The 19429-nt window shown below is 38.1% G+C and overlaps 1 protein-coding gene across 1 annotated transcript in view; it reads left to right on the plus strand.

The window, feature by feature from the left end:
- myo10 (myosin X) overlaps positions 1-19429 on the plus strand; it is a 235114-nt gene that overhangs the window by 192633 nt on the left and 23052 nt on the right. The window contains 5 exon segments of the mRNA XM_055151493.1: positions 6322-6446; positions 7405-7519; positions 15996-16102; positions 16612-16836; positions 18659-18698. Of these exon segments, the coding sequence (XP_055007468.1) occupies positions 6322-6446; positions 7405-7519; positions 15996-16102; positions 16612-16836; positions 18659-18698 (612 nt within the window).

Here is a 19429-nt window from a genome sequence, read left to right on the forward strand (position 1 = left end):
ACTAATGGAGAGTGGATGTCTTGCCTAAGGACATAACATCAGAAAACACTTGAGTGAGTCTTATTATTCTATTATAAGGTTGTTTCCTCATCACAAACAGACCTGGAGTGGTGTTGTGTTTCATTCACACATTTTTAACACACAAACCCTGCACAATCAAGCTGTTTTTCTCTCAAATGCAAAACACACTGTTCCACCTTATGATGTCATGTGGTAATACAGGATGTGCTCCACTGTATTTTTATATTCCACACACTTTTATTAAAATCACTTGGATAATTTCAACCCTGGAATTTACTCTCTACTGAACCAAGGGTAAAAGGTTGTTGATCATTTGAAAACGTGCTTCATGATATAAGGTGGAATACAGCATTTTGAGTTTTTAAGATGTAAACAGACTAAGACCCCGTTTACACTGAAACAAATCCATGGCAAGGCAAGGCAAGTTTATTTGTACAGCACAATTCGTACACAAAGTAATTCAAAGTGCTTTACAGAATAAGAAATACATTCAAATCATAATAAAAACAAATCAAAACATTAAGATTAAAATTAAAAAAGAGAGACATAAATTAGAGAGAACAGTTCAGAATGAAAACTTTTCAGTCATATGCACAGTTAAACAGAAATGTTTTGAGCCTGGATTTAAACAGCGTCAAAGTAGAGGTCTGTCTCACATGTTCAGACTGTTCCAGATTTTAGCTGTGTGAACCTGAAATACTGTCTCCCCTTGTTTAGTCCATGTATCACCGTATCACTGTATCAGAAACGATCTGTGTCCACACATGTCGTTTCTGTGTCCGCAAGTCTTCCTTATCCACACAGCTTTGAGCATATTTGTTTACAGTTTACAGAAACAAAACTTAAAACCGCATGGCTCATTTGCATGAACTAAGTGCTCAAAAACAGCTCGCTATTGTGCACTGACACGGTTCAGCTTCTGTTGGACTAAAGGACATGACTCAGTGGAATATGAGTGTTCTTTCTGTGACAGAGGGGTGTTCTGCTGATAGTGAGTCTGTTCTGTGCTTCTATCGCGTTGGAGATGGTTCATGTTAAAATTTTCATAGATTATTCGTCTGCAGCTCATACGCATACACGGTAAATATGAATATACTCTAGCCTCTTAGCGTTTTGGTGGTGAATTACTTCACGGTGCACAGACCTACATCAGAGTATCAACGTTTTCAGGTGTCCACACAGTGCTGGATCAGATCTGTACTCAGATGAATTCATGGAAGCTGGAGGCACCAGATCGTTCCGTCTCTGGAGCCGTTTTCAATCGGATTAGTGTGAACGAACACTGCATCAACAATGAAAATGATTTGAATACATACTAGTGTGGATGGGGTGTAATGATTATGCAGGATTACTCAAACATGTGTGAATGAAACAAAAGACAACTCCAGGTCTGTTGTTTGATGAGGGAACAGCGTTATAACTTGGCCTAAAGCTCACAACAGTCAGTTTAGCGTAAAATAGGAGCTTTAATGGTAATATAATGATCTTGTCTTCACTCCTCCTCTTTGATTCACTCTTTGTCTTTAGTTCTGTGGAATTCTCCTTCAGACTGGGGGTCAGAGCAGCTCCCAGCCGCTCAAGGATTTAGCGGGATTTATGTTCTTCTCGGAGGGCAGACATTGTTCAAAACTTAAAAAGGAGGAGTTACAAAAGAGAGACTGCAGCTAATTCTCCTTTCACTGACTTCAGGAGGCGAGCCCTGCGCACACCACTGTACACGGGGTTTACTCTTTCATTATACAGGGATAAAACTCCAAGATTGATGGGGAAGTGGAAGTAAAAAGATGATTTTCAAAACGTTGGTGGTTTGTAGAGTTAAAGAACTTCACATCGATTAGATTTTTTGGGGTGATGAGGCATACTTGTACTTTTTACTTGAGTTTTTTCACATTCTGAGTCAAGTTGTACTTATAAAAATGCATTTATAGGTATACCACAGCTTGTGAGTATAATATTGTAAAAATGTCCTATCTATGAGTGATTTAAGATAGTTTTAGACTCTTGCTCGTTTATCTCTTCAGTCCAGCAGCAGACCTTTCTCACCCCAGCACCACCGAGGAGGACTATAGAAGCAGTGACAATAGCCCCGGGGTCAGGCTCAGTGTATTTCTCAGGACCACTTCCTCCTATAGTCCCAGAGCGGGGGTACAAAAGGGGGCGTGGCTGTGTTTGAGAGGCGGGGCAGATGGGGGGATAACGCAAACACACAAAGTCAACTGGACACTCTGGACAATACGGAGGAAACTAATCGTGTTGGAATCCCACGCTGCTGTTCCGATGGTGGGACGGGGTCAGGGAAGACTTACACACATTAGTCCATAAACATGTAACAGCCGTAGTAACTTAAAGAGGACATGTTAAATCAACTTATACGAGCGTTTAACCATGCTGTGACACTCTGTCTTATCATCAGTTTACTCAGCGTTGTATTGTGACTGATTCATACACGTTTGAGTAATCCTCTACATTCCTGTATTTGAGATTTGAGTGCTCTGAAATGTCTGTGTTCACCTACGCCCTAGCCCCGCCCACATCCATGTACTTCGTTGTGATTATTTGGGAAAAATCAAGACACTGTGTCTTACGCGTGGATTCAGTAATGAAAGAAAAAAAAAAAGTAAATATCTTCTTGTGGTATAGTTCGATATATGTACTGGTATATGTAGGTCAGTTTGTATGTTCATAAATGTGTATACTAAACTGCATTTCAACTAAATCAGCGTGACTGTGCAGACTCTCATGATTAAACAGAGAAAGTCCAATATTATAATTTATTGATTTGCTCAGCACAAATGAACGTGTGGTTGTATTTTCAGTTTAATGTTATCACGATTTAAAACTATTTGTATCTATAATGTTTCTTTTAACTGCATGGGGAGATGACGTTCGATTAGTTTTGTTCTGTTGTCACGTGACGCTCATAAGAGAGACCAAGACAAAACGACAAGTATAGACACAACCAAGTTGGTTCTAAAAAAACAAATACTAGTACTTTTGCAATTTGCAGCATTTTGGCTTCAGGACACATTTGTTTATGTTTTACAGAAATGAAACTTAAAACCACATGGCTCATTTGCATGAACTATAAAGTGCTGATAAAAACAGCTCACTCCTTGTCCGCTGATGTGGTTCAGCTTCTGTTGTACTAAAGGACATGACTCTGAGTGTTCTTTGTGTGACAGAGGATGTGCTGCTGATGGTGAGTCTGTTCTGTGTGTGTTGCGTTGGAGATGGTTCATGTGAAACTTTTCAGAGATTATAAATCTGCAGGTCATACACATAGACTGTAGAGCGGTGCAGCTTCGTAGTTTACCAAAGTTGTACTGAAGCCCTAATGGAGACATTTGAATTTCTCATTCAATAATAATGCATTAGTCAATATAGCACAGTTTTTAAGATGTTCAAAGTTGCTTTGCCATTTCATATTATTCACTCCCTCCACACTGATCTGATGAAATTGGCTTTGGCCACATCTGACTGGTTCACTGTTTAAATGCAATGAAATGTGATTCTGAGCCTCTTACTCAAACTATGAAATATTTAGTCATTCATCTTTTAATTCAGATTCTAAAATGAGCTGCAGCCTATTGCACCATCACCTTTGTTCATTATTAACTTAAGCCAAGTAATTCCACTAGACAATCTTGTCACGGGGCAGATGGAAAACAAAACAAAAAGCTCTTTAGAATTTGATGTTATTTAGCATGTTTTTACATATTGAGTGAGTATGAATAGCAGCCAAACCATAGCTTGAAATCCACACAAAACGCTGCAGAAATGCTTACAAAATAATGAATAAACCTGCCAAATCTTGCAAAGAAACTCAGACCAATGGGAGCAGAGCTATTGACACAGAGAAGAGGAAGTGCTGGAGTGGAGAAGCGCCCGAGGCGAAGGGCAGTGGCTACACGGCTAGCCTTTGTGCGCGCGTATGCTAATGTCAGATATGCTAATGGCCCGGTGTCTGCAAAAGGCTTCCATTCAGAGCCCCTTCTTCTTCAGAGCAGATACAAACTAGATAAAGCAGGCATTTGGGACATTTTTCATTCAAACGCCCACTGAGGTTACGGGGTTAGGGGCGCACGCCAAGGGGACCCTCAAAGCCCTTCTGTATTTGGTGATAAGGCCGTGGCCGGTCCAGAGGTGTTAGGATTGGGCTGTAGCTGGTGACGTTGAGTTGGTCTGAGTGTTGTAATGTTTTGGAAGCTGTGGAATGCAGTTTAAAGGGATTAAAGGGACTGAAGTGACGTGGAGAGGGGAGTGGGAGACGTCATGGGGCAAACCAGGACACTAAATTACACTTATCTGTCATGTAACTAGACCACAAGTCTTTTTTGGGGAAGATGTGCAGAAGTATTGACATTTGTGTGGAAGATGCACATTAATTCTTTTCACAAAATTGTGTGTTTTACTTTGATAAATGTCGTGCAGGAATGGAACAATATTGCTTGGAATCTTCCTCAGTATGGCTTATATTAAAGGTACACTGCGTAACTTTTCTGGTGATGTGTCATCACCATCTTGAGCAATAAAACACCCTAATAACACAAGAAAAGTTGCATAGTGCACCTTTAATTTACAAGGATTTTGCTGCAATGAATAAATAAATGACCCTAGAAAAACATGTATTGTTATTGTGCGTGGGATTGCCTTTTCACAAACTTGACCTGTTGACTCGGCCTGGTAACATCACCTGCTTGTATCCATGGAACTTTATGAGTTGAGTTTAGTTTGGTTTATGTAAATACGCATAGCAATGACATCTCCATGGAGACAAGGTGGCAGATTCTCCAAAAGTAAAGTTACACATTGCACCAAAACATTTGAACAAAGTATTGCAAATATAGTCTCACTATTTTCAGCAAGAAGTATACATGACAGGTCAGGTCTGGACTCACCACAGACTCACCACAGAGACGGTGCTACCATTAGGCAAAGTAGGCGGCTGCCTAGGGCCCCCAAACCCGGAGGGGCCCCCAACCAATTGCCCTTAGTATCACTAATGGTCGAGGCCTCAGAGCAATTAGATTTTCTCTCAATATGACATTAAATGAAAGTATTTTACTTTTAAACAATAATCATAAGTAAAAAAAAAATCATATGTAATGGATGTAAACAAAAATGTAATTGTACTAGCAAAAAATACAACTACTTCCACTTGTGGTTATCTAGTAGGTGACCAAAGTAATAGGACAAGTCTCAATAATTCACGTGAATAGAGATGTGCATGTCTCAAAAATAGACAATAAATATATTCAAAACAAAACAACAATGCGTTATAGTGCGGGCACCAAACTCAAGTTCGCCATACAGAAGTCTTCAAATATGATGCAAGATGTATGGAATTATGTAGTTAAGACAAAAACTCTACTAATGTTTTTGTTTCTTTGTTTTGTTACATTTTATCTTCAAATCCTCAAAGTAGCCACTCTTTGCTTTGTTGAAAATGTTTTATTTACATTTTTCTATTCTACATAATTCCATATATTGTACTTATATACAAAATGTAAAAAGAAGTAAAAAAAATTAGAGGGTGTGTCCAAACTTTTGACTGGTATTGTACATGATAAATATGATGTCATATTTACTTCACAGTACATCATATTTTGCCATGTTGTAATTTTGTGAAACTAATATCATATTATCACAGTTATTGGTTCATCTGTTTTGACATCTTATGTGAAATACCTCAACAATTGTTTTTATTAGATGTTGAAATCCTCGTCATTCATGCTCACGTTTACAATGAAGCTTCTATGAGCACTAATATAGATTCCACCAAACAGTATTCAGAATCAACACAAACAATTTGAGCTGAAAATCAATTACAATATTCCTCTGTTGTCAAATCTGTGACCACCAAAACAACACCACCACATCACAGGAAGTCAATACAACTCGTAACAGCTTTATTGATTGGTCCCAGACAGTTTCATTCTCCTCACAGCTCCAGGCCAGTCCAGCTCGTCCATTGGCGTGTGTTCATTTCCTTTGGGACGTGGATTTTATTGGTAGTTTTCAGATGGGAGAATTTGATGGTGGCATACTTCCAGATGGGGGGAAGTTCCAATTTTCCCTATTGATTACACTGTACTTTGCCATGAAATATTGGAAAGGTAAATTCCCAAATATGGAACCTGATCGTTTCTATTACTGACAACCCAAGACCCTGATATATTACAACAAAAATCTGCAGTTGAACAATCCATCTCTATGAAATAATGTTGACGTATAGAATGCAGCGATGTCGTCTGAAACCCAACAGTTATTAACAGTGTGTTGTCTTCTTTTGTGACACAGATGCCGGACCAGTTTGACCAGGCCCTGGTGCTGAACCAGCTCCGGTACTCAGGCATGCTGGAGACTGTGAAGATCAGACGCACTGGGTTCCCTGTACGAAGGCCCTTCACAGACTTCTGTGCCAGGTCTGTACGGAGGAGGGGTATACAAATATCAATGCAATGATTATTGTGTTTAATATTAGGGAAAATATTGGACCCTATCAAGCATTTTGAAAACTACTATTTATAAAACATTATTCGAATTTAACCTATGTTGGTAAATGGTTTTGTTTAATATATTATTACTAGGGATGTAACAATAACCAAAATATCGTGATATCGTATCGTCCAAGTTCTCACAATATTATCGTGGACAATCACAATATATCGAATTACAAGTCTCTTTGCTTAAATGAAGAGTTATGGTGCAGCAATAGAAAAAAGACAGAGAGAACTAGATAGACCATGATCCTTTGTGCCATTTCACTGCAGACTACAAGAAGAAATAACAGTTCTAACACTTTTTTCTTTGGATTAAGTCTCGTCTTAAGGCATTTTAAGAGGAAAAAGTTACATATTAACAGTTTTGTTAACCTCCACAAAATATCACAATAAATATCGTGCTGTGAGATGTATATCGTGAAAAAATCATACCGAGAGATTAGGATATTGTTACATCATGAGCCCCCCCACCCTACTGTGAACGTTCCCACAGTATCGCAATAAATATCGTACTGTGATGATATCGTATCGTGAGACTTGGTTATCATTACACCCCTAATTATTACGTTCCTAAAAATTATTCTTTTACACCTTTTATAAATTTGCTTTTATGTTTAGTATTTGTACATTCTTTTATGGGAAAAGTTTTAGCTTTCATGTAAATTTTAATTGTTTTTATTTCTTAAAGCTTTACACTTAATACACATTACAAGGTATACAACAGCCTCACAGTGAGAAGGCCATTGATTTGACTCCTTCACGGAGCCTTTGTGTGTGAAATTTGCATGCTCTCCCTGTGTACAAAAAATAATAGCAAAAATAAGGTTGTCTCATTCAGTTTGGTGATGTTTAACAGTTGGACCTCTGTCTTGTTGCACAGGTACAAGGTGCTGCTGCAGAGCTCGTGGGGGCTGGACGACCATAAGGCCTGCTGTGTGCACCTGCTGCACCTGTACGACAGCAGCGGGGCGGAGTGGCAGCTCGGAAAAACAAAGGTAAAGATTCAAAAACAAAAACTTAAACAGGGAACTCAAGAGAAAGTCCATACTCAATACCAATCCTGATACCACAATGATGACAAAACACACTCTTTCTTTAGACAAGAGAATGCCATTTTCATCATTTAAAGAACAGTATTTTCTTTTCTATTCCCATGTGGTTTTATATGTGTGTAATCCCTCTGTGGGAGTAACAGCAGCACAGATACTGAGACGAGAGCCTCTCGCGACTTCAGTGTGTGAAAATGTCACACCAGAGTATAAGTCACTGGAAACACCCAAACCATGGAAAAAAGTGCCACTTATAGTCCGAAAAATACTGTATCTAGTTTCATTACTAGTTCTAATATCGATTAGTATCTGTTTTTCGATACTTTTGACAACCCTTCTTGAAACCGCTGCAACAATTCTAAATACACTTCAGTCATCATATTTTTCTCATAAGTAGCTTGATGGCAATGTGTTATTAATGTTAGAGGTAAGGATGGGCATTCGATGAAATTTTCTTAATCGATCGTTGAGAGAATTAACGATCGATTAATCATTAACGTTTTTATATTAAAATGATCATCATTATTATTACTATCTGCACTCCTAATGTGCATAAATAAATTAAACTTTACGACAAATAAACCGTAACCACTCTAGAGCCACATCAGCCCGTTTGACATTATAATGTGTTTAATTCAGTTTTGCACAACTCTCACAGAAACAAAACTTAAAACCGCATCACTAATTTGCATAAACTAAGCGAAGATTAAAAAAAAAACAGCACTTGTGTCGCTGATGCGGTTCAACTTCTGTCAGATTAAAAGACATAACTCAGTGGAATACAGGTTAGTGTGACCATATTTGCGATTGTCAAAACCAGGACACCGTACGAGGGGAGGGAGATGGGGACTCGTCATCGACATTGCGTTTCTCTCACCTGGTAAAGCATTTCCCACTGGACACCGAAACATATGGGCTGCTTTATACACTGTGCACATGGACTCACACTTGTCCCGAACGCAACGGAATGTGTGGAATTTCTTGTACAAATCATCGTTAAATACGCATTTGTGCTTCGCAGACTGACCAACTGTTTGTGTTTGCTCGCTCCTTCTGAGTGCAGAGAGCTACTTGTACGGACCTCCGTTTGTTCACGCTACGCACAGCAACCTGCATTCGGTTTGTCGATTAAAATTTACGTAATCAATGAAATTCTTAATGATCAATTATCAATTAATCGACTAATCATGCCCATCCCTAATTAGAGGTTATTTTGTATCGCCTCAAATTCATAACTATACATTGCTTTATTTGCCATTGTGGAACCTTCTCGCTGTGAGTCCTAACCACTCCAGCGTGTCACTTTGAAAGATAAATGACCTTAATCTAAAAAAATACACTTTCTATTCAGCTATTCTACTGAGCTTTCACTGGTCCCCTCTGGCCTTCATATAGTGCAGCTCCCGTCCTCTTCGCTGTCGTGCATGTGAGCGCTGTGGAGAGATACTCAGAGATAATATGAGCTCAAAGCACCTACAGCAAAACACTTATTAGATCTGCTTCCAAGTGGGCCTCCGTGATGGACAGTATTAGGCTTTAACATCTGTATATGCAGCTGTGGGCGTATGCATACATTAGACATACATTATACAAGAGGCTTTCAGACACTAGACCCTATAGTGGGGATGATACACGCACTAGATTCTGCTGTTTTTGTGATGATGATGATGATTGTATTGGAGCAAACAGAAAGGTATAAAAATAAGTTTAAATTTAATAACATCAAAAAAAGATATAATTTAACAAAGGCTCAAATTAGGCAAATTACTAACAAAAAAGCCGGGCCCAACTGGGGTAACTAAGGCTGCGTTCAGACTGCAGCCTGAAGTGACCCAAATCCGATTTTTTGGCCTCTATGTGACCTGTATCTGATCTTTTAATGACAGTCTGAACGACACAGATCCGATTTTTTTCAAATGTGACCCAGGACACTTGGATATGTGCTCCTGAAACCGATACATATCTGATCTTTTGACATGCGACTTCAGTGTGAACGGCCAAAGCGCATTCATCCACCTACACGTTATCAACAAGACACAAACGTCACTATTCTGCACTGAAGTAGGTGAAAATTGTTAATGAACTCCGTGTCACTGAAGTGAAGCACATCGCCACTCACCACTCTTGGCTATGTCTCCACATCCACACGTTCCTTTCAACGGACCCACTGTCCCACAAAATGCCACGACCAAAAACCTCGTCCTTCTCCTTCTCAATCTCCTCTTTAAAACAAGTAAGTTGTTCATGTTCTGGCTCCGGTACGAGAGGAACTTTAAAATCTCCAGGTGCTCGATGCTGCGTCCATGTTTGGACAACTTCTGTAAACACAGAGCACGCTCACTGCGGTTGACGTCATCGTGTCTCCAGTGCACATGCGAGACACTTTCAGGCCGTTTAATGTTCACACTGGAGACACATACAAGTCACATTTAATTGGAAATGTGAACGATTTCACAAAAAAATCTGAATTGGGCGTTAAGCCCTGCTGTCTGAACGTAGACTTAAATCAAACTGAACAGACCAAAACTAACCCAACCAGACAAAGAAACAGGGGTATTTAAATACTTGAGGACCAACTAAATACTAAATAATTAACTAAACTACTAACTTAATCAAAGTAAGAAGAAAACAAATCATTATAATACAGAAAATAATAAGTGATAATAAAGTGACCTTAACACAAACTAAAAAACTTAATAAACTAACTAAACAGTGCTCCCCCTTTGCTGAGTCCTGATGGTCTCTTCCAAGGGTCCTCAAAAAAAAAAAAAAAAAGTGTAAGTAAATCAGACTTATATTAACTAAAATGTGTGCACTCAAATTAGAATATAAATCTAAATAAAGGATTTAAATTATGTGTAATGTGATTAACTTAATGCAAATGAGAAGAAATTATACTGACACTATGGAGTGGTGGCAGAGGGATCCACCGCAGTGATGATGGAAAAAAGAAAGTGTGTTTGGGCCCAGTTCGTGCAGTTATGAAAGTGAATGAATATGAATGTGAAGGTTCATTTTTAAAGTCGGTTTGTTTTGTCCGGATAAAATAGAAAGAGCAGACACAATAATTTACTATTGTGTGAGAACCAATTTAGAATTATAAGGATTGAAATAAGGATTTATGTGGGACAACAGGAAAAGTTGGGAGTGAGTGAGGTGAAGATTTGGTATTCTTTAACTCATGATTCACAAGTCTCCATAAGTACCGTATTTTGCGCACTATAGGCGCTCTGGATTATAAGGTGCACTGTCATTGAATGGTCTTTTTTTGAACGCACTGAACTATAAAGCGCATCAGACAAAACACAACAGTTAGATAAGTCAGTCAAACTTTATTTAACGCGTTCACAATAACTCTCAACTTTGTTCAATTGTAACACGTAAAAAAAATACTGTCTGAGACGCTAAATTGTTCGTGTATTCACAATAAGTCATAATTGTTCAGTTATAGTAGTAACTAAAAAGTAACACATTACACTCACTTTTTCATTTCCTTTTCATTCCTCGTCCACAAATTCCTCAGATTCTTCATCTTCAGTGTCCGAATTAAGCAGTTGCACGATTCCGGCATCCAGCACGCCCACATCCCTCTCGTCATTATCCGAGTCAGTGTGGTTACTGTTCCCTGGAGTTCAGTTCAGTGATGATTCTGGTCTTGGTGAAAGCTCGGACCACAGTTGATACTGATCCTTAGTCCAGGCGTCCACGATCCATTGGCAGATCATGGCATAAGTTGCTCGGCGCTGTCTCTCTGTCTTGGTGAATGTGTGTTCTCCTTCTCTCATCCACGCAGCTCGCACTTTCACGTTGAACGACTTGTTGACACCAACATCTAGCGACTGAAGTTCTTTAGTTAATCCACCTGGAATGATGGCAAGCATTGAATTGGTTTGCTTTCTCCACTTATGTACCATTGATTCATTAATGTTGAATTCTCTCGCAGCTGCTCTTTTCCCATGTTTTACTCCGTGACTTATAAACTTGAGTTTAAAGTGAGCATTGTAAGTGTGTCTCTTGACAGGTGCATTTTGACATTAAAAGGACTCACAGTATGTTTTACTCCTGATGCTCCTGACTACGGGAGCCGTAATGCTGCAAGTGGAGCGGCTTTGTAGTTTACTAAAGTCGTACTAAGACACCCCAATAAATTCATATACAAGGCGCTCTGGATTATAAGGCGTGCAGTCGTTTTTTGGATGAAATTAAAGGCTTTTAAGTGTGCCCTATAGTGCAGAAAATATGGTAATACTGGACCATACAGCTGTGGGCATATGAACACATTATACAAGAGGATTTTAAACACTAGACTCTATAGTGGGTTTGTGATACCAACACTGCATTTTTCTTTTGAATGTTTGTGGCACATTAAAATTCCTTGTATTCGACCTTTCTTTCTGGTTGAATTATAGCCTCTAAGCTGCCAAGATCTTCACTGGTTTGGGACCTTCTGCTGCTCCATCTGTTAGCTTCTGGTGCACTGCGTCAGCTATAGTCATATATTTACCCATAATGCTTAGAGGTTTTTGTGTTCAGCTGGTGTCTGCTGGTATTATATGTTTTACAGTGTTGTCAAGAGGCGACTATAATCTGAATCAGAATGTCTTTACTGTCATCTCACAAACCACACAATTAAATATTTATCAAGCTGGTGAAATAATCTAAATAAGTAAAAATTTCAATAAAAGTTTTAATAATAATTTCACTTATTTAAGTAATGGAAAAGCAGACATTAACAATTAGTGAAACTATTTTGCCGTCATGTTTTTTTCATTTAAAAAGAAAAAGGAAGTATTATCCATGTAGTTCAGTTTCACAAAATTTATTTAGAAAATCTGTAACAATAATATGTTATGTATGTATGTCAAAACATCATTACTTATTCTGTAACTTAGTAATCATACTGCTTATAGTTTCCACGGATCCAGGAAATGCTGGAAAACCTGGAAAATAATTGGTCTGAAATGTAAAATCTATTTTGTCCACCCTTTGCTTTGTTGGATTCTTGGATATGCAGTTAATAGACAGTCAGTAGACACTTATTATTATTTTCCCTCAACTTTTCTAATTAAAATTTACTACAAACTCACCTATAACCCCTTTTTTTTAACAATATGTCAATAAGAGAGCTGTGTAGTCACATTTTGCTCTTCTTGCTTTTCACTCACACTGTATTTGACTACTTCATACTGTGACTACAGACGTCTTCCGCCACCTCAGTGTTTGTTTGTCATAAGATTCATGGATTACAGTGGAATTTGGAATGAACACTGTGTAATAACACGGAAGCTCTAAACAATTTAACATGTGCATTTATTCAGTAATCATATGAATGTTTTGTAGTTTAAAATCTATTAATTGTCTCATTGTCTTGTGAATGTGGCTTTGCTGAAACACTTGGGGTCGGATCTGATCCATTCTAAAGCCTGTGAAAGCTTCTGCCAAATGTGAGCTAACTCCAAACACTTCCAACTCGACTTCCAACTTTGTTTTCAGGAATTGACTGGAAACAAGTGAACATGTCATAAAAACAGACACAACAGAGTAGAACAGAGCAGCACCAAAGTTTAACTTTACAAAACAGAAATAACATAAATGCAACTTGGGGCATAATAAATAGTGTTAAAAAAGAAAGTGAAACATCCTTATCCACATTACTTTGTAAAGAAAAATATTGACATATATGATGAAAAACTAATTTCAAATGACTTTTGTGAATATGTTGCTAATGTGGGGTCTAGCCTTACAGGAAATCCCTCTAAAAAGTTAGAGGAAAATAGAATTAATGACAATGTGAACAGTATTTTTCTGGACAAGGTGGGGAAAGATGAAATAATAAAAAATGTTAAAAACTGTAGAAACTGACTGTGAGGGTTTGGATATGATGATTGTGAAAAATACATATGCAGTCTGTCATTAACAACGGGAGTTTTCCCAGATAAAATAAAATGAGCAAAAATAGTTCCCGCTTACAAAAATGGTGATAAACACAACTTTTCAAACTACAAGCCAGTCTCACTGCTTCCACAGTTTTCAAAAATATTGGAGAAGGTGTTTTCAATAAGTCTGTATAGTTTTTTTGCAAAAACAAAACACATTGACTGATAATGAGTATGGATTTAGGGCAGAGCATTCAACAGCAATGGCAATAATGGAAGTAACCGAAAAGATAGCAACTGAAATTGACAACGGTAATTATTTTTTAAGTATATTTATTGACTTACAAAAAGCTTCTGAGGTAATAAAGATTACTTAAGAAAATTAAAAAGTATGGGATTCGAGGGGTGGCTCATCAGTGGATAATAAGCTATTTAGAAAACAGAAAACAATATGTACAACTCAACGACACAGAATCAGAAACTTTACAACTTTGAATTTGTTTTTTAGTTCATGAATGATGTGATCAATATTTCCTGGGGGTGTGATGCAGACTGTAATCTCTGCTCTTTCTGAAGCTCTGTTCCTCAAGTTGCAATTTCATACGTGGTTTTCAATTTCAAATTTCAAGATTAAAGACATTGACATTACTGTTAAAAATTACAGGTCTTATCTCTATTTGTATGTGTCTATGTACCCATACCAACTGTAATTTTATTCTGTATGATCATAAACGATAAACTTTTGTGCCTTCTTCGTTACAGTTATGAGTTTGTCCGACCATAAACAAAAAATCCTTAAAGGGTCCATCTCATGCAAAAGCCCTTTCTGCTACGTCAAACACGTCATAGGTGTAGCTGCCGCGTCATTGTTGTAGCAGCTTTAGTTCATTGTCACGTGGGAGGGTGACAGAAATACGCAGCAATTTGTTAAAATAAAAAAAAACGCAGAATCAATCTAAAAACCACTTTGGTGACATATACATGGCCCAACATCACTCTTAGAAGGTAGAAAGCTCTGAAAAGTTGATTTTGCATGAGATGGGCCCTTTAAATTTTTTATTCTCATTACTGTTTATTTTGTACAGTTGTATTTTTGTATCATAAACGATACACTTTTGTACCTTCTTCATTATTATTATTAGTTTGTACGACCATAAATGAAAACAAAAAAATCTTTAAATTTTTCGCTCTCATTACTGTTTATTTTGTATGATCAGAAATGATAAACTATGAATAACATTATTATTAGTTAGTACGACCATAAACGAGAATATGTTTCTGCATGTATGTATATGTGTGTTATGGGTCTGGTCAAGCGGTAACGGAGGAAACAGGGGCAGATTTTTTACATTCGAATAGCTCTTATTCAGAAACTAGAGGGACTATTGAAATAAGTAAAGTATCAGAATGTAAGAAAGAGTTACACTCCAACAGGGTAAAGTTAAACCTGTGATATTCTTTCAAGTTGTTGACAAAAATATATATATACGGATATATATGTATGTATGTACGCAAGTCAGAACTCACCAAAATGCAGGAAATAACACTTATTTGTATCACATTTCGGTTTAAATTTTCGGTCCTCCCTGTTTCAGATCGATCATGGTCCCTCTGAGCTCTGTTCCACTTTTGTCCCGGTGACAGATTTAGAGCGTGGGCCCCGTCCCCTCACACGGCACATGTCCCTCTATTGTCCCTTTACAGCCTCCAGTGTAACTTTGTGGAAGTGATGTAAGTGCACCAGGGGCTGTGTTGTCACTTTGAACAGAGTGCAGAGGCTCAGGGGCCATTATTGGTTTAATTAGCATAGCAACGATCTATAGGATTAGTAACACGGGGCTTTGAGATGCTAATGCAACATGAGGTGCTCTTTGTGTGTTCGCCGATCCAGGCTACAGTCACAAAAGTGTGCTCACGTTTAGAAAGCTGCTCTATGTTTGAACTTGAGTCAGAGGATACTTGGAGATTTTTAGCTTCTGAGTACACTTCTAGGAATTGTTAAAAAAAAAAAAAAAAAAAAGGAAATATGTGACAAAGCTTCAACAAGAACAACATCAGTATTCAAAATGTGCTATGTCACTTTTCTGGTGAGGGGTCTGTTTGTCTGGTGATGTTATTGTTCCTTAGTATAACATTAAACTTGTCTATCTTAGGTTTCTTACAGATGTTTTTACTCATTAAAACCCTTGAAAAACAAACATTTTAGTGTGAGCGTAGTCGCCTTTCCACAGATCTGACCTGTTCCTTTCTGATGCTGTTAAGTCCTCGTCTTCATGAATATAGACACATTGCCATACTGCGAAATATTCCAGGTACAGTGATAACATCTTCATGGAGGCAAGCAGACCAGCATCCACCAGAAAAGTTACATAGTGCCTCTTTAAATCATCCAACAGTATGTAACAAACAAAACAAAATCCTATGAAAAGATGTTTTGGACACATTTCCAGAGGTTTCGGAAGTTACATACATTTTTCTGTAAAGTAATTTGGTAAAACTTGTTCAAAATGACAGATGAGTTTAATTTGAGCACGTTTTTGTTGTAGGTTTTTCTGCGCGAGTCGTTGGAGCATCGTCTGGAGAAGCAGAGAGAGGTGGAGGTGCTCAAAGCGGCTATGATCATCCAGGCTCACATCATGGGCTATATGGCCAGGTATGGTCTTTCTTTAATTAAGTATCATGAAAATAAGTTTAAATGGACTTTTACCTTCACTAACAGAGTGTCTTGGACTTTTTTAGGCCTTTTTAAAACTGTCTCAGTACGTTTTTATGGTAATTTTCACTGGTTGCTTGCGTTTGTACATTGTCTTTGAGGAGAATCTGTTCAGTACTTTTCACTTTTTCAACCCTCTGAACCTCTCACTTTCCTGTGTTTTTTAAAACATATGAGTTGTTATGTTAGTGGAGTTGTGTTTTATGGATGATTTTTACATTTTACATCATGTGGTGAAGTTGCTTCACATGTTGTACAACAGGAAATTTAAGTAATTTTAACCTTTACAAACTGTTCATTTCTGAGGACTGAGTAAACTCAGACTAAACCTTACCAAGACTAAACTGGGACTAAACCGGGATTGGAACAGGACTAACCCAAGTCTACATCAGGACTAAACTGGACCAAATCTGAACCTGGGTGCCACGTTCCCGTTGGTGTTTTCACAGGAAGCAGTACCGGCGTCTGCTGCGGTGCATCGTGATCATTCAGAAGAACTACCGCGCCTTCTACTGGAGGAGGCGCTACCTGCTGCTGCGCTGGGCCGCCCTGACCTTCCAGAGTAGGGTCAGAGGTCAGAGGGCACGGCGAGAGTTTGTCCTTCTCAAGGAGGAGAGGATGAGGAGGCTAGAGGAGGAAGAGCGGAGGAGGAGAGAGGAAGAGGAGATGGAGAGGTGAGAGGAGAAAGAGTGCACCTGTACAGTAATAATTCACTTAAAGGGCCTGTTTTTTGATTTGATCTAATGTGGTTTCCTCATCACAAACGCACCTCGACTTGTGTTTTGTTTCATTCACACATTCACACAAACCCTGCAGATTTAAACTAAGTTCTTCTCTCAAACTGAAAACACTCTGTTCCACCTCGTGATGTCATGTGGGAATACAGGAAGTGCTCCACTGTGCTTTTAAACTCCATTTTTACTAGAATCATTTGGATCATTTCAACCCTGTACTAATCAAAAGGTAAAAGGAGCTATTGACATGAAAAAAATCCTCATTGTGACATCACAAGGTGGAACAGAGCATTTTGAGTGTAATATGCGGGATTACTTCAACATGTGTGAAAGAAAACAAAACTCAACTTTCTGTGTGTTTTTGATGAAGTAACAGCATTATAACGGTCTTAAAGCTTACAAGAGAGAATACATGCAGTCATCATACAATCCACACTGGGAAGGATTTTCCAAAAAAGTGAGCATCAAACCACCGTGTTTGATTTCCCAGTGGGATGCGTCTTTTGTCAAAGTCGATCTTTTCAAGTCTTTTGAACCACATCACTTTTGTTTCTGGTTCTGATATTGTCATATTTTAGTTTTGGGATTCGGACATCGTAATTGTGTGGTTGTTGAATGTCCTAACAGCGGAAAATGGCTCGAGAAATGGGCTTTGGAAGTTTGCAAACTCCATAAATGCAAAAGGGAATCAGATGTGTGTGACTGCAAACCTCTGTTCAAACTGTTTCTCTTCCCAACAGAATTGAAAAATAGTGAAATGTGAAGTCGATGGGCAGGATTGATCCACAGCAAGGACCAAAAAGGAAACCTTTGACTGCCTAAGAAATCATCCCGAGTTTGTATGTGGAGCGACAACAAAGCAAAATCATGTTTCTTAAGTGAGAGATGCAGAAGACAAACAGTTCGACTTTACAACAACATCACGTCTTGGTCTGTTTGCAGTGGAAAGTGTTTCTTGGTGAACAGTTGGTGCCTTTCACTTTGGCATTGACTTTTTAAATTCTTAACCAAGGTTGAGCGAGGGATCGGGATTTTGCTTTGCTGGTGCTGCACATACAAAATGTTCACTGCAAACTCAGGATGATTTCTTCGGCACCCAAATGTTTCCTTTTTGGTCCTTCCTGTGGATCAATCCTGTCCATCACCTTCACCTTTCACTATTTTTCAATTCAGTTGGGAAGAGAAACAGTTTGAACAGAGGTTTGCAATCACACACATCTGATTCCCTTTTGCATTTATGGAGTTCGCAAACTTCCAAAGCCCGTTTCTTGAGCCGTTTTCCGCTGTCAGGACATCCAACAACCACACAATTACAATGTCCAAATCCCATAACTAAAATATGACAATATCAGAACCAGAAACAAAAGTGATGTGGTTCAAAAGACTTGAAAAGGACAATAGACTCATCCCATTGGGAAATCAGGAAATAGTAGTTTGATGTTCACTTTTTCGGAGGATCCTTCTCAGTATACATTGCACGATGACTGGAAGTCCGAAATTTGGGATACATGTATACATTTTGCCTAATATAGGACCTTTAACGATAAGGAGATTATTATTGAAATGACTTGACTCGTTCAGACCCTCCAGGCTTCTTTTTGCTGAGAGATTTTAGTACCTAAAATAGAACCTAATCTCATATGTAATGATCATATACAGTATGACAGATGTTGTTTGTTTAAATTGAGTTAGATATTGGTCTGTGCCCGGAACTGTCCATGGTGCTGATGAGGTAAAGCTGATCTGATCTGTGTGTTTCCAGAGAGAGACTGAGGCTGGAGACTGAGAGGACGCTCCGAGAGGTACGCTCATCAGATTACACTGTCTTTACTCACGGACCTGTCCAGTGTCATGTCATGAATCACCATCACAAACCAATGTGACTGGTCTCAGCAAAGTGACTATTGCTGGCTATTGCAATAATATGTTTAGACGTTTTTTGTTTTTTTTTCTTTTTATGACTTGAGGTCTTTCTTCTCCAAAAAAGAGAGTATGTTAGAGCCCAGTTTGTGTGATTATGTAATATGAAGGTTAATTTTTAAACAATAGGAACAATAAATTCAAGTGAAACCAAAAACACACACCAATGTCCTTGTAGAGGTGCAAATGCAAAGAGAAGCAACTTAAAAGTGAAAAAATGCATGGCACGTTCAGATGGTTCATGTCCAATTATTTACTTATTTTTTTAACAATGTTTCGGGAAGAAAACTTCATCAGATCATTCTGTCAGTACTGGATGAAAAATGATCTGACAAAGGTTTTTTGCTGAAACACTTTTACACAATTTAAAACAATTTAAAAGTTTAAGAATGCGCTATGGATTTTTTTCATTAGAAACAGTAATTGTGTGAGAATCAACTTTGTCGTATTTTGGAGTAAAATGAATATTGCACAATAACAGAAGCAATTAGCCATTTAAAACATTGGAATTAACAATATCAATAATGCATTTGATTGATGACAAAGACTTAATTAGTAATGAACAAATCGTTTATTAAGCATTACGTTTAAAATAATTAATACAAGGCGGTTT

This window comes from Boleophthalmus pectinirostris, unplaced genomic scaffold (genome assembly GCF_026225935.1).
Source record: "Boleophthalmus pectinirostris isolate CB_2022bp ecotype Guang Dong unplaced genomic scaffold, ASM2622593v1 HiC_scaffold_16, whole genome shotgun sequence".
Lineage (NCBI taxonomy): Eukaryota > Metazoa > Chordata > Actinopteri > Gobiiformes > Gobiidae > Boleophthalmus > Boleophthalmus pectinirostris.